The following is a 12,771-nucleotide window of genomic DNA, read 5'->3' on the forward strand; positions in this document are numbered from 1 at the left end:
GAAGGAAAACAAGGTTTGTTTATAAGGACTCCTCAACTCCAGAATGAGTCTCCACGCTCAATGTGGGATAAAAAATATAGTAATAACATAAAAAATGTTATTACATTAAAACTTAGAAAACCCCTTTTAATTTTTCCATAAGCTTGGACCCACAATTAATTGAAACGATGGCCCCTTTTATGATATCATGACCCTCACTTAAGTTATATATTATAACTTAACAATATAGGCTCAAAACCAATAATGTTTATTTTAACTATAATAACATTAATATCTCCATTATTACTCAACATTTTTTAATGTCGTTTGGACTGGGAGCTAACATGATAGAACTGCATATGACCATACCCCTTTTCTAAAAATAGCAGGGGTCTATCTTTATAACTCCAAAACTGCTAAAAATAGCCTGACCAAGCCAAACTCAAAGGAAAACTCATCATAAACAAACTCTGGCAACCCAGAAGAGTACTCTGCTCTGGTCCTTGGAGGATCTCCACACCAAGGTGACCCTCTATCCAATCTTATTAGCCTACGAGGGTCTCTGATAGGCTAATCACCAGCTAAAGTGATGTCTCTAGCTAGAAGGGGACATCACAGTCCGCCCTCCTTGAAATTGCTTGTCCTCAAGCAATCTCAACTCTGGATGCTGTAAAATCTCCTCGCTCTCCCAAGTAGCATCCTCTACCGGCAAATCCTTCCACTTCACCAAATATTCTCGGATGGTACGTTTCCTCAAGTTCCTCTCTCTAAAATCAATGATAGCCTCCGGTATCAAAACAAGTTTTCCCTCATCATCCAGGGGTGGTAGTACTGTAGAAGGCACAATATGATGCCCTAGCGCCTTTTTGAGGCGTGACACATGAAAAACATTGTGCACCTTGCTCTCCGCCGGCAAGTCTAACTCATAAGCCACCTCTCCCACTTTCCTGATAATCCTAAATGGACCATAGTATCGTGGCTTGAGTTTCTCGGCACCACTCTTCTTGAGAGTGGATTGATGGTAAGGCTGCAACATAAGATACACAATGTCTCCAACCTCAAAAGTCCGCTCAGTCCTCTTCTGATCTGCATACTGCTTTTGCTGATTTTTTGCCTTAGTTAGATTATCCTTGAGAGTCTTAACGAGGTCTTGACTCTCCTGTAACAAATCACCTGCACTGGGCACTCTACTGTCACTCAAAAGCAGATCCATAAAATTGGGTGCCTCATACCCATACAGGGCCATAAAGGGTGACATCTGAATAGACATGTGATAAGTGGTATTGTAGCAATACTCACAAAGATAAATCCACTTTACCCATGCCCTCTATTGCCCTGCTATATAATTTCTGAGATATCCCTCCACCCATTTGTTTACTATCTCTGTTTGACCATCTGTCTAAGGGTGGTAGCTAGTACTCGGAGTGAGCTCTGTCGCACACAACCTGAATAGCTCCTACCAAAAGTGACTCATAAACTTGTTGTCTCTGTCACTTACAATGCTCCGAGGTAAGCCATGTAATCTGAATATCTCTTTGAAGAACAACTCTGCCACCTGTGTAGCAGTGTATGTAGCAGTGATCGGAAAGAAGTGTGCAAACTTCGTAAGGCGATCCACAACCACATATATGCAGTCTCTGCCTTGGGCTCTAGGCAGTCCTGTGATGAAGTCCATAGACAAACACTCCCACTTCCTATCAGGAATCGGAAGTGGCTGAAGTAAACCGGCTGGATAGGAGTGTTCTTGCTTATTCTGCTGGCAAGTGGGACACTCCCTAACATATTGAAGTACCTCTGCTTTGAGCCCTTTCCATGTGAATCGCTCTCTAATCTGTCGGTATGTCTTGTAGAAACCAGGATGTCCTGCCATAGGTGAATCATGAAAAGATTTCAAAACCACCCTCCTCACTACTGATCTTGGGACCAAAAATATTCGTCCTTTGTAAATGATGAGCTCATTCACAAGGGTGTATCTGCTGTCCTGAATAGTCCCATCTATGAATCCAGCTGCCCAAGTGTCCTTTGCATACTCTGCAAGGATCAAGTGTCTCCAATCCTTCGATATGTCTGTCAGTAAGCTCAAATGGGGCCTCCGTGATAAGGCATCAGTAACTACATTCTGTGTCCCCTTAAAATATGTAATGTCAAAGTCATAGGATTGTAACTTGCTCACCCACTTTTGCTGCCTATCATTGAGATCTCGCTGCCCCAAAAAGTGTCTTAGGCTATTATGGTCGATTTTGATACAAAATTTGCTACCTACCAAATATTGCCTGAATTTGGCCAAAGCATGCATAATGGCTAACATCTCCTTATCATATATGCTGAAGCTCCGCTCTGGCCCTCTCAATTTCCTGCTCTCATAAGCAATAGGGTGCTTCTCCTGCATAAGCACCGCTCCAATGCCCTCTCCGGAAGCATCACAATGTAGCTCAAAAGGTTTGCTGGAATCTGGTAATGCTAACACTGGACAAGAAGTCATCAACCCCTTAAATTTCTCAAAACACTCCTGTGCTTCAAGAGTCCACAAGAAAGCTCCCTTTCTCATCAAATCTGTCAAGGGTGCCGCATGCCTGGAATATCCATCCACAAACCTTCTGTAGAAACCACATAGTCCTAGAAAGCCCCTCAACTGTGTAAGGTTCACCGGTGAAGGCCACTCCACAATGGCACGAATCTTTTCAGGATCCATGCACACGCCCTCTGCACTAATGATGTGACCCAAGTACAACAACTCTGTCATGCCCAAATCACACTTCGACTCCTTTGCATACAAGGATTCTCTGTCCAATATACCCAGCACCGTGTCCAGGTGAACCAAGTGCTCCTCCCAAGATCTACTATATACCAAGATATCATCGAAGAAGACAAGTACAAATCTCCTCAACTGAGGATGGAAAACCCTATTCATTGTTGCCTGAAAAGTAGCAGGTGCGTTAGTTAGCCCAAATGGCATAACTACAAACTCAAAATGGCCACAATGACATCTAAAGGTTGTCTTCTCGATATCCTGCTCTCTAACTCTAATCTGGTGATAACCTGATCTCAAATCTATCTTTGAGAAGAAGCAAGCTCCATGAAGCTCATCTATCAACTCATCGATCCTGGGAATGGGGTATCTTTTTTTAATCGTCTTCCTATTAAGCACTCTGTAATCAATGCACATCCTCAATGTGCCATCCTTCTTCTTTACTAACACCACTGAAGAAGCAAAAGGAGACTTACTTGGTCTAATGTGGCCCATAGCAAGTAACTCCTTTATGGTTTTCTCAATTTCATCCTTCAACCTCTTCGGATGCCTGTAAGGTGTAATCATGATGGGCTTAGCCCCCTCCTCTAACTCAATGATGTGCTCAATACCTCTATCTGGTGGTCTACCTGGTGGAACGTCACTGAACACCTTAGAGTGTTTAACTCTAAGCTCCTGAATATCAGGAGGATATTCAATCTTATGCTGTCCCTCCTGTGATGGCATCAACATGCACTCTGCTGCCCACTCTACCTGATCATGTCGAATCAATCTAGCCATTCTACGAAAAGAGACCATCCTGAGATCACTGTCCCTGATTGCCTTAAGAATATGTGTCTTCCCATTCACTTTAAACCTCATCTCCATCTCCTTGAGGTTAAGAGTGAACTCACCAATATCGTGCAACCAACTCATCCCAAGAACTATATCTGTATCTCCCATAGGTACAACATAAAAATCTGCCTTAAAGTCATAATTATTAACTTTCAATGGGAGTCCAATGATCCTACGATCACATTTAAGGACATAGCCATCCGCTACCCTCACTCTAATTCCCCCAAACTCCTCTGTTTGTATGCCACGCTTCTCCACCATCCTAGCATCAATGAAATTATGAGTGGCACCTGTATCAACCAAGGTTATGACTCGCTGTCCAGCAAGTACTCCTCTCATCCGGAATGACCCTTCTTGCTTAATACTAGTGAGACGAGCTTCCCTAAGTTGCCCATCTCCTTCCCCATCCTTGGACTCCATTTTAGACAAGTTTTCAGCCTTGTCTTCCTCTTTTTCACCATCTATTTCCTCTATATCAGACTGCTGATCTGAATTATCTGATTCTGATTCCTCATAGTATGCCCACATAACTCTGTTAGCTTTTCCCTTTGGCCTAAGAGGACAATCATGGTTTGCATCATAGGGTCCCTTACAGTAGAAACATAATTTTTTCTTCCTCAAATCGTTTAATGTTTCCCTATCAAAAGGTGCTGGAGTTTTATCTTTAGAATCAATTTTAAAATCAGTCCTCTCTGGTTTTTTATAAAATGGTTTGTTATCCTTACTAGAAGATGCTCCTTTGGACTGAAATTTGTTTGTTGGGACTGCATGTTCCATACTTCTTGCCTTTCTCATCGCTTCCTGTAAAGAAATAGGATCAAATGCCTTTATCCAACCTCTCAGTGGTTCGGATAGGCCCTCAATGAAAAGAACTATCAATATATATTGAAGAGCATGAGGCAACAGAAGAGAGAGAAGGACACAGGGAAACAGAACTTAGGTGCAATAAAAGTAAAAGAGCAAAGGGAATGCAGCCCACCTCAGATGTTATAGTACAAGACCACCCCTTCTTCAGTATTGCAGAAAACACACTGAATCTGTCTCCGTTGTACATAAAAGAAAGGGGCCACTAGAAACTTCTTTTCAAAATACGGGCCAGGAAATTGCTGACATTAAGGTGGGAAGATGCCTGTATGCATATGGGTTGTCTTTTAATGTTGTCCGCTCTCCATTTTGGAAGGACATGTTGAGGGGTGCCAATGAAGCTCCAAAAGGGTATTGTGGCCACGGGTATGAGAAAGTGTGCACCACCTTGTTGGATGACGAGGTCCAACGGATTGAAAATCAATTGAATCCCATAAGGGACTCATGGGTTGAGACAGGGGTGACAATTGTTTCATATGGCTCGAAGAATTCCAGGAACCGTCCCTTGATCAATGACCTTGCGGTGTCCCCTAAAGGGGCAATGTTTCTAAAAGCGATGGATTGTGAGGGCAAAGTAAAAGATGGGCCATTTATTGCTAACATCCTAGTTGAGGCCATTGAAGAAGTGGGTGCAAGAAACGTTGTCCAAGTCAAACGGACAACACAAAGAATTGTAGAGCAGCAGGTTTGTTGGTTGAATCACGATATTAACATATCTTTTGGACACCTTGTGCAGTCCATTCACTCAATCGTATGCTACAAAAGATTGGGAACCAAATTGACTAGATCAAAACAGTGCATGAAGAGGCTGAGGGCATACAAATGTTTATCACAAACCACCACATGACTCAATCTCTTTTCAGGAACTACTCAAAATTGGAGCTATTGAAGGTAAATGAACTTGAACTCAAGTTAGTAATTTAATTTTTAATATTTGACAATTTCTGATTTTTCATATTTTACTTGTGCAATTGCCAATGTGTATACTTTTCTTAGTTTTCTAGAATATGTATCTAATAGTTGTTTTTTGCTCTAATTTATGGCACAAGTTGCTGAGATCCATTTTGCATCACATATAATTGTCTTAAGACGACTTGTGCAAGTGAAAGATGTACTTCAAGGTATGGTAATCAGCCACAATTGGGGTGTATGGAAGCAAAAGAACACTTAAAGGGAAAACAAAACAAAGCATAGGCTATTGGCTCTGTCATGGTGGGAATGTGTGGAATATCTCCTTAAGATCACCAAGCCCATTATGAGCATGCTTAGGTACATTGACATGGATAGGCCTTGCCTTGGACAGATCTATGATGGCATAAACTCAATCATTGAGAAGATCAGGCAAGTTATAAATGAGGAGGAGCAAGATCTGCAAGAGACCTTTTTCAAACAAGTGCAAAAAATTATTAATGAAAGATGGAACAAAATGACCACTCCATTACATTTGTTTGCCTATGCCTTGACCCCCAAATACTATAGCTCACAATATTGTGATCTACTAAGAAGGTTGCCACCATATAGAGATATGGAAGTGTCTGAGGGGTACCAGGGAGCATTTAGAAGAATATTTCCTGATGATGATATGAGAGATGCAATCATGGATGAGTTCATAGAGTTTGTCAATGCTAGAGGTCTAAGTAATGATGCTCTTCCTCATCAGTTCAAGAAGGATGCTCATGGTTGGTGATACCTCAATAGCCAAAAATTCCAAACATTGCAGCCCCTTGCAATCAAAGTTATATACAAGTAAGTTTTTTTTTTTTTTTAAATTAGCTCACTTTATCTTCAAAAGAATCATGACTAGAGAGTGATTTTAAATTTTTTATAAGATTGAATTAGCTCTTTTTAATTGCTTACCCTATGTTGTCTTTATAGGTTGCTAGTTCTTCTACATCAAAATGAAATTGTAGCACCTATTCTTTCATCCACTCGATGAAGCACAATAGGTTGCAATCAAAAAAAGTAGAGAACCTGGTATTTGTGCATAACAACTTGCACTTTCTTTTGCACAAGAGTCAAGAATACAAAGAAGGGGAGACAAAGAAGTGAGATGTAGGTGTAGAGATTGTGGACTTGGATGCTTCCACTGCTGGGCTTACAATTGATGATTTTGATGACTTTGATGTCAATAGCATTGTTGATTCTACTGCTGATCCCATTGGCCTTAGTGCAAGTAATACCGAAGGCGAAGAAGAAGGAGACAAAGAAGAAGATGAAGAAGAAGAAGATGAATATGAAGAAGATGAGGATTGAAGAACTTAGAATTTAAAATTTTGAATTTTAATAAATTTTCATTCCATTAGTTAAAACATGAATGTGAAACAATGATACTTGAACTTGATATTTTAAATGTTTTGAATCTTTGATGTTGAAGTTGATTGAACTATGTTACTATATGATAGTATGATCACTATGATATTTTGTTGTTTAAATGTGTTTATTCTACTATGCTATATTATAATTTTAACTCATGCTTCATAAGATATAGATATAGATATTTATAATACCTTTCCAAAATTTTGTCAAACTTGCGAACCAGTTCTCGAACTACGATCTTGGAATTGAACCCGAACCGACAACTTAGCTAGCAACCATAGTTCAACACAGAACTCAGTGGGGGTGATACTCTATCATTTTGGGTATTAGTTTACAACTTTATTGCATTCCCCGTAGCTAGGCACCACTTATTGCTATGTTGCTTGCAGATTTTGGCGGATTGGTTTATCTAGAAAAATCACCCATCTTTGCGGGGAGCCAGCCTTCATTTGGCATGTCCTTTTTTTCGGGCTACTCAAATCTGCATCTTTGGTGTGGGTTTCTCTGGATTTTAATCCTGCATTTGTTTAGTTGTTCGTTCTAAATCATCTCGACGAGACTGCCAAAGTTTGTTGGTCACCTAAAGCTCTGCAAATACACTTCTTGGCTTTGTAATCAAGTCTGCATATTAATTCTATGACTTTGATTTCAATTTAATGATTTATGCTAACTAATTTTGATATGGTGATAAATATGGTTTGCTACAAATGAGTTGTTGATTCTCTTTCGAGCAATGTTTGTTAAATATATGCAACAACATGGTGAATGAAACTTGACAAAGCACATTCTAGATCTCTGTCTTATTCTCTCAAACAAAAATTAAAAATAAAAAGGTGAACTTTTCACGATGGCTGCTTTCAGGCAGCTGGCCATGTATAAAGCCACAGTCCAGCTAAGCATATCCAACCAAGTATATAAGCGGTTCTGTGTAGAGTATAAATGTGGTTTTGGTCTGAACATAGGATTGGTTTTATACTATGTGGAAGCTTTCGGATTGGTTACATTTTCAAGCCTAACAATAGTTGGTTTGGGGTAGAGTATAAAGTCAGTGTCTAACTAAGCATATCAAACAAATTATACCGATTGTATTGGATGAAGCACAAAAGTAGTTCTCACTTGAATTTACAATTTGTTTTAGGCAAAGTACATGGTTGGTTTTAGATTCATTACATGGAAAGTTTTGGCCTATGTTACCAAATTCGTTCCTAAACCCTCAAAGTCGGGTTCGATCTAACACAGAGTCTGGTCCTTGTCAAATTTGACCTAAATTCGGTTGCAGAGCCCCAAAGTTTGTCACACAAACCCAGGCAAACTTTGGGCAAGTTTGTAGAGAAACCTAGGCTGACTTTGCACTCAGGACAAGGTCTTTTGACTTTTTAAAGTGTTTTTTTTTTTTGCCTAATTTGGTCTATTCTAATTCAACCCTCCAATCCTAAAAGAGACCACTAAAGATGCCAAAAGATTGTTTTATTCGTCATTTGTCAATTGGACTAAAACGTTAATACGTATGTTGGTGCATTTTCCTATGTTGGTTTACTATTAGCATAGTGGTGTACATACATACATAAATATATATTAGTTAGTTTCGGGCAGAGTATAAAATCAGTGTCTAACTGAGCATATCAAACAAATTATACCAATTGTATTGGATGAAGCACAAAAGTAGTTCTCACTTGAATTTACAATTTGTTTTAGGCAAAGTACATGGTTGGTTTTAGATTCATTACATGGAAAGTTTTGGCCTATGTTACCAGATTCGTTCCTAAATCCTCAAAGTCAGGTTCAATTTGACACAGTCTGGTCCTTGTCGAATTTGACCTAAATTCAGTTGCAAAGCCCCAAAGTCTGTCAGACAAACCCAGGCAAACTTTGGGCAAGTTTGTAGAGAAACCTAGGCTGACTTTGCACTCAGGACAAGATCTTTTGACTTTTTAAAGTGTTTTTTTTTTGCCTAATTTGGTCTATTCTAATTCAACCCTCCAATCCTAAAAGAGACCACTAAAGATGCCAAAAGATTGTTTTATTTGTCATTTGTCAATTGGACTAAAACATTAATACGTATGTTGGTGCATTTTGCTATGTTGGTTTACTATTAGCATAGTGGTGTACATACATACATAAATATATATAATTTTGGATGGTCAAAACAAATTCGAACCTACCCCAAAAAAATTTGAACGAATTTCAAACCTGAATCTGAACCTGAAACCAAACCAGCAACTTAGACTTTGGCTAATTCTTAAGGCCAATTGAAAGATTTATTTTGTTTAGTCAGTCCCTTAAAAAGTGAAAGCTCACTTCACATATTTGGCATAATAGTTCTATCCTCTTTAATCAGATGACTTATATTCACTCTGACTATATTGCAGTTTTGAACTTGGAACTATTAATCATAAGGCCAAATCTGATACAATATGATGAGTTTATCTTTTATATACTCCTGTATAATTCAAAACATTATACAGCATCTTTTTCTAATGTCATCTTCCAAATAGAAATATATTTTAACTATTGGTTTGAATTATTTCTGATGACATGTTTCAGAACTACATTTCTCAGTTAAGAGCATACATTTGCACACTAGATGCTGGAGAGCACACATGTTATGGAAACATCATTGGCCTTGACATAAGGTTGTCAGCACTATGGACGTGGAAGAAAGTTGGAGTTTGAATGTTTTAAAACATCAAGGAACGTTCAGCCTAAGCTTCCAAGTACAGGAACATGCGTACCTGAGGTACAAAGTGCAAAAACTACCTACAACATTGGCAGGCATCACTTGTGCACATGGTCAATATGCATAATAACCTATACAAATGTTAGGATATCTAAATACAAGTGATATTTAAATCTGCTTAATGGACCATCTATGTTGGAGGTGTGAAAATGCATTGGCAATGGAAAAACTATAATGCAGAATGAGAAATGAAATAATGCTGCTTGGTACAAACCTTGTTATACTTTTTTACTCTTTTGGTAAGGAAACTCAAAGGCATTAAGGATAACTATCATGTGCCCACGGAGTAATAATGTGATGTATGGAACAACAAATAAGCTACAAATTCTAATTATGTAAGGATAGCCATTAACGTTTAGTGAGTTGATCTGAAGTGATCATCAGAATAGGTTCTTTGGTAACAGGTTTGTAATAGTAAATAATCCCTCCTAACAAAATAGATCTGTGGTGTCATAACTCAAATCTTAATCATTTCATACCCCTGTTGATTGGATAGCTTCATATGGCATGTTTAAGATTTAATGCCATTCTTATCTTAGTGTCGACTACAACTGGAGGGAAGTCATACAGAATTTATGTGAAATCCCAGAAATTTTCACTCTCGTTAACCATTTTGGTCACTTGAAGACACATTTCTCTCAGTCACTTCATGGCTCAAGGGTATCTTGTACATTGTCCACGTTTTCTATGTTTCTTTTAGATGCCTTTATATATCTGTCACTTATGCTTTTCTGAATAATCAGAGGAATAATATTAATCTGTATTAGCGGGTCTGGTTGTTGATTGGCATAGGTTCTATCTGTAAATCAATGGAGATTTCATGAGAAAGAACCATGTCCAGATCCCCAAATGACATATTAACATTCAATATTATCTAATATTCTACATCCTTATGTGAATTTGGCATAGATAAAAGGCAAAGCAAAGTGCAACACCTTGACATATTTGAAGATGTCAATACCACAAAATAGTGGTTAAAAAGGGAATAGTTTACCAAAAAAAATGAAGGTTTGGTGATCTTTGGCAACTGATATGCACATGATAAGACCAGTTATTCTTAACAGTCCCTTAAACGCATTTGCAGATGTATCTCAAATTGTCGTAGTGATTAACTGCTTGAGGAGATGGAAGCTTTGATAATGTATAACTAAAAACAGTATCTACGGAAAATTTTGTAAGATAGCAATTTTTTGTAGCAGCTACCTTGCATCAAAATGATATAATACAGATCTGTGTCTAGAAACATTATTCCTTGGAAATAGCATATAGAAGTCCAGTGTTAAATAGTCAGAATATTCATTGCTTGAACAAGGAAAATTATACGCTAGAAAATGACAAGCGTTCCAAAAAGTTCACTAGCAATGCATGAATAATAGATTGGTGAATTTAATATTCCATCTTTGGTTACTAATAATGATAGCTGCCAAAGATTTATTTTTTAGACACAAATTTCTCTTATTTCATCAAACTGCAGGCTTGGGAAAATTTTAAATAGTTATTTCGAACTTTCAATGTCAAATATTGACAAATGTATATGAACCTCAATGTGCAAAAATGTTTACTCATTATTTGTCCTTTTCTCAATATTAAGTTTCTAGCACAAGAAGCTCATACATCATTTCTTTTAGACTACTGCTTGATCATTCATTATACAGTAACAATCACTTCTATCATCACAACAATTTTTCTTCCTTTGGTTTCTTATCAGAAAATCTAACAGTGTTTAGTTATTTGTATGCTTAAATGATACTGCTCTCTTGAGGCACTATTTGCAGAAATGGATATAACTTGTTTAAACATTATAATTTCTTTGTTTATGCATTTTACACTCTTTCTGTGTCTGAAGATCAACATAACCTGCATCCATCATATTGCATGATAATGGATATTATCCATGGAACCTGCAAGAGAGTTTAGTGGAGCCTTAACACCTATTACTTTCTCAGTTTATCTACATTTATTTAAAGGGTTGAAATTGATTTAACCTTCACAATAGCCAGTGCTACTAATTACGATTGATGATCATCACAAGTTTATGGTTGATGGTTATGGTTCATAAGAAAGCTTGTGTGCTTTCTGGAGTATCTCCGTAAGTTTCACCTTGTGTACAGTTTTAAATCTTGATAAATACTCTGACAAAATCTGCCTATAGGTGCACATGTTATCTGTTGTCAATTGATAAAAAAATCCCATAATTCATCCATACGTCTATGAATTAGTTTTCAAAATACAGGTGAGTCTTGTATTCAAAGTTCCTTGGTGAGTGCCAAAATATCAACAAGAATGCAAAACAGACTCAGATTAAAACATCAGTGGAAACGCTGCAGTGAAGTGTATGTCTTGTAGCAAGCTGCCAATTCTCATTTTTGGCAACACAATACCAATCACCTACCATAATCATATCATCAATATCACGGCGCCAACCGCAGACAAGGATCCTCTCTGGAAACTTCTTAGGGCAAATAACTTTGGGAATGAACCCTCTCCGCACCTGCAACATGGCAGGAAAGGGTAAGCAGAGCATATTCAGGGGTCCAGAAAGCAAGTACTCACCAAAACCATATCATCAATGTCCCGCCGCCATCCACAAAGTAGAATCTTCTGGGGCTTTCTTGGTGGTCGAGTGATATCTACCAACTGTGTATTCCTAACCTGAATCACCAATACCTTTGTAAGCTATACATGTGCCCCTTCTCAATCTTTGAGAACGGGAAACAACATCCTGATGCATGAAAAAACCAAGGAAGATTCATTCATAGATGTAACAAAAAATTAACCATTCTGGGAAGAATCACCATTGGTGCAAATCAACCCTCCCAGAGGATTCGCATGTGTGACATCAAATAAAATAATCTGTTTGTTAGAGTTTTCTCTTTAAACATGCTATTGCAGCAACCTGAATGAAATTATAATTAATATAACTTCAGCTAAAATCTGCAAAAGAAGTAAAACCTTGTAGGCATAATTTCTTGAAATCAAAAAAAAATTGTTTGGTCATATATAACAATTTAATGAGCCTAAAGAAATCAGTGTTATCTATTTGCAACAAAATAAACAAAAGATGTGTTTTATTAATATTTTCTATGTAGAAAGGTATTAAAAGTTTGAATATATTAGAAAAGTTCAAATTTATATCATAGACGTTCAAAAATATAAGAGAAATCCAGTAAAATCTAAAATCATGCTACCATACAAGTTGGGAAGAGTTTTTCCCAATTCACAAAATGAAGAGGAACACAAATGACCACACCAAAAACAAGTCAGAGAAATTTCTAATTTATATTTGACAAAT

The 12,771-nt window shown here is 37.7% G+C and overlaps 1 protein-coding gene across 4 annotated transcripts in view; it reads right to left on the reverse strand.

Annotated features, from left to right (window-relative positions):
- Nucleotides 1–12,771, reverse strand: part of LOC149556057 (ion channel CASTOR-like) — a 211,934-nt gene that overhangs the window by 88,327 nt on the left and 110,836 nt on the right. For 2 of the 4 annotated variants that reach the window (XM_089830189.1, XM_089830186.1), the window contains exon 8: nt 11,872–11,970. The exons of 1 other annotated variant lie outside the window; for it this stretch is intronic. In XM_089830189.1, coding sequence (XP_089686315.1) covers nt 11,872–11,970 — 99 coding nt within the window. Of the gene's footprint in view, nt 1–11,871; nt 11,971–12,032; nt 12,132–12,771 lie in introns of all 4 variants that reach the window. One more of the 4 variants, XM_089830187.1, reaches the window with a different exon arrangement.

Source organism: Cupressus sempervirens, chromosome 5 (assembly GCF_028749045.1).
Source record: "Cupressus sempervirens isolate cs-2001-9-10 chromosome 5, ASM2874904v1, whole genome shotgun sequence".
NCBI lineage: Eukaryota > Viridiplantae > Streptophyta > Pinopsida > Cupressales > Cupressaceae > Cupressus > Cupressus sempervirens.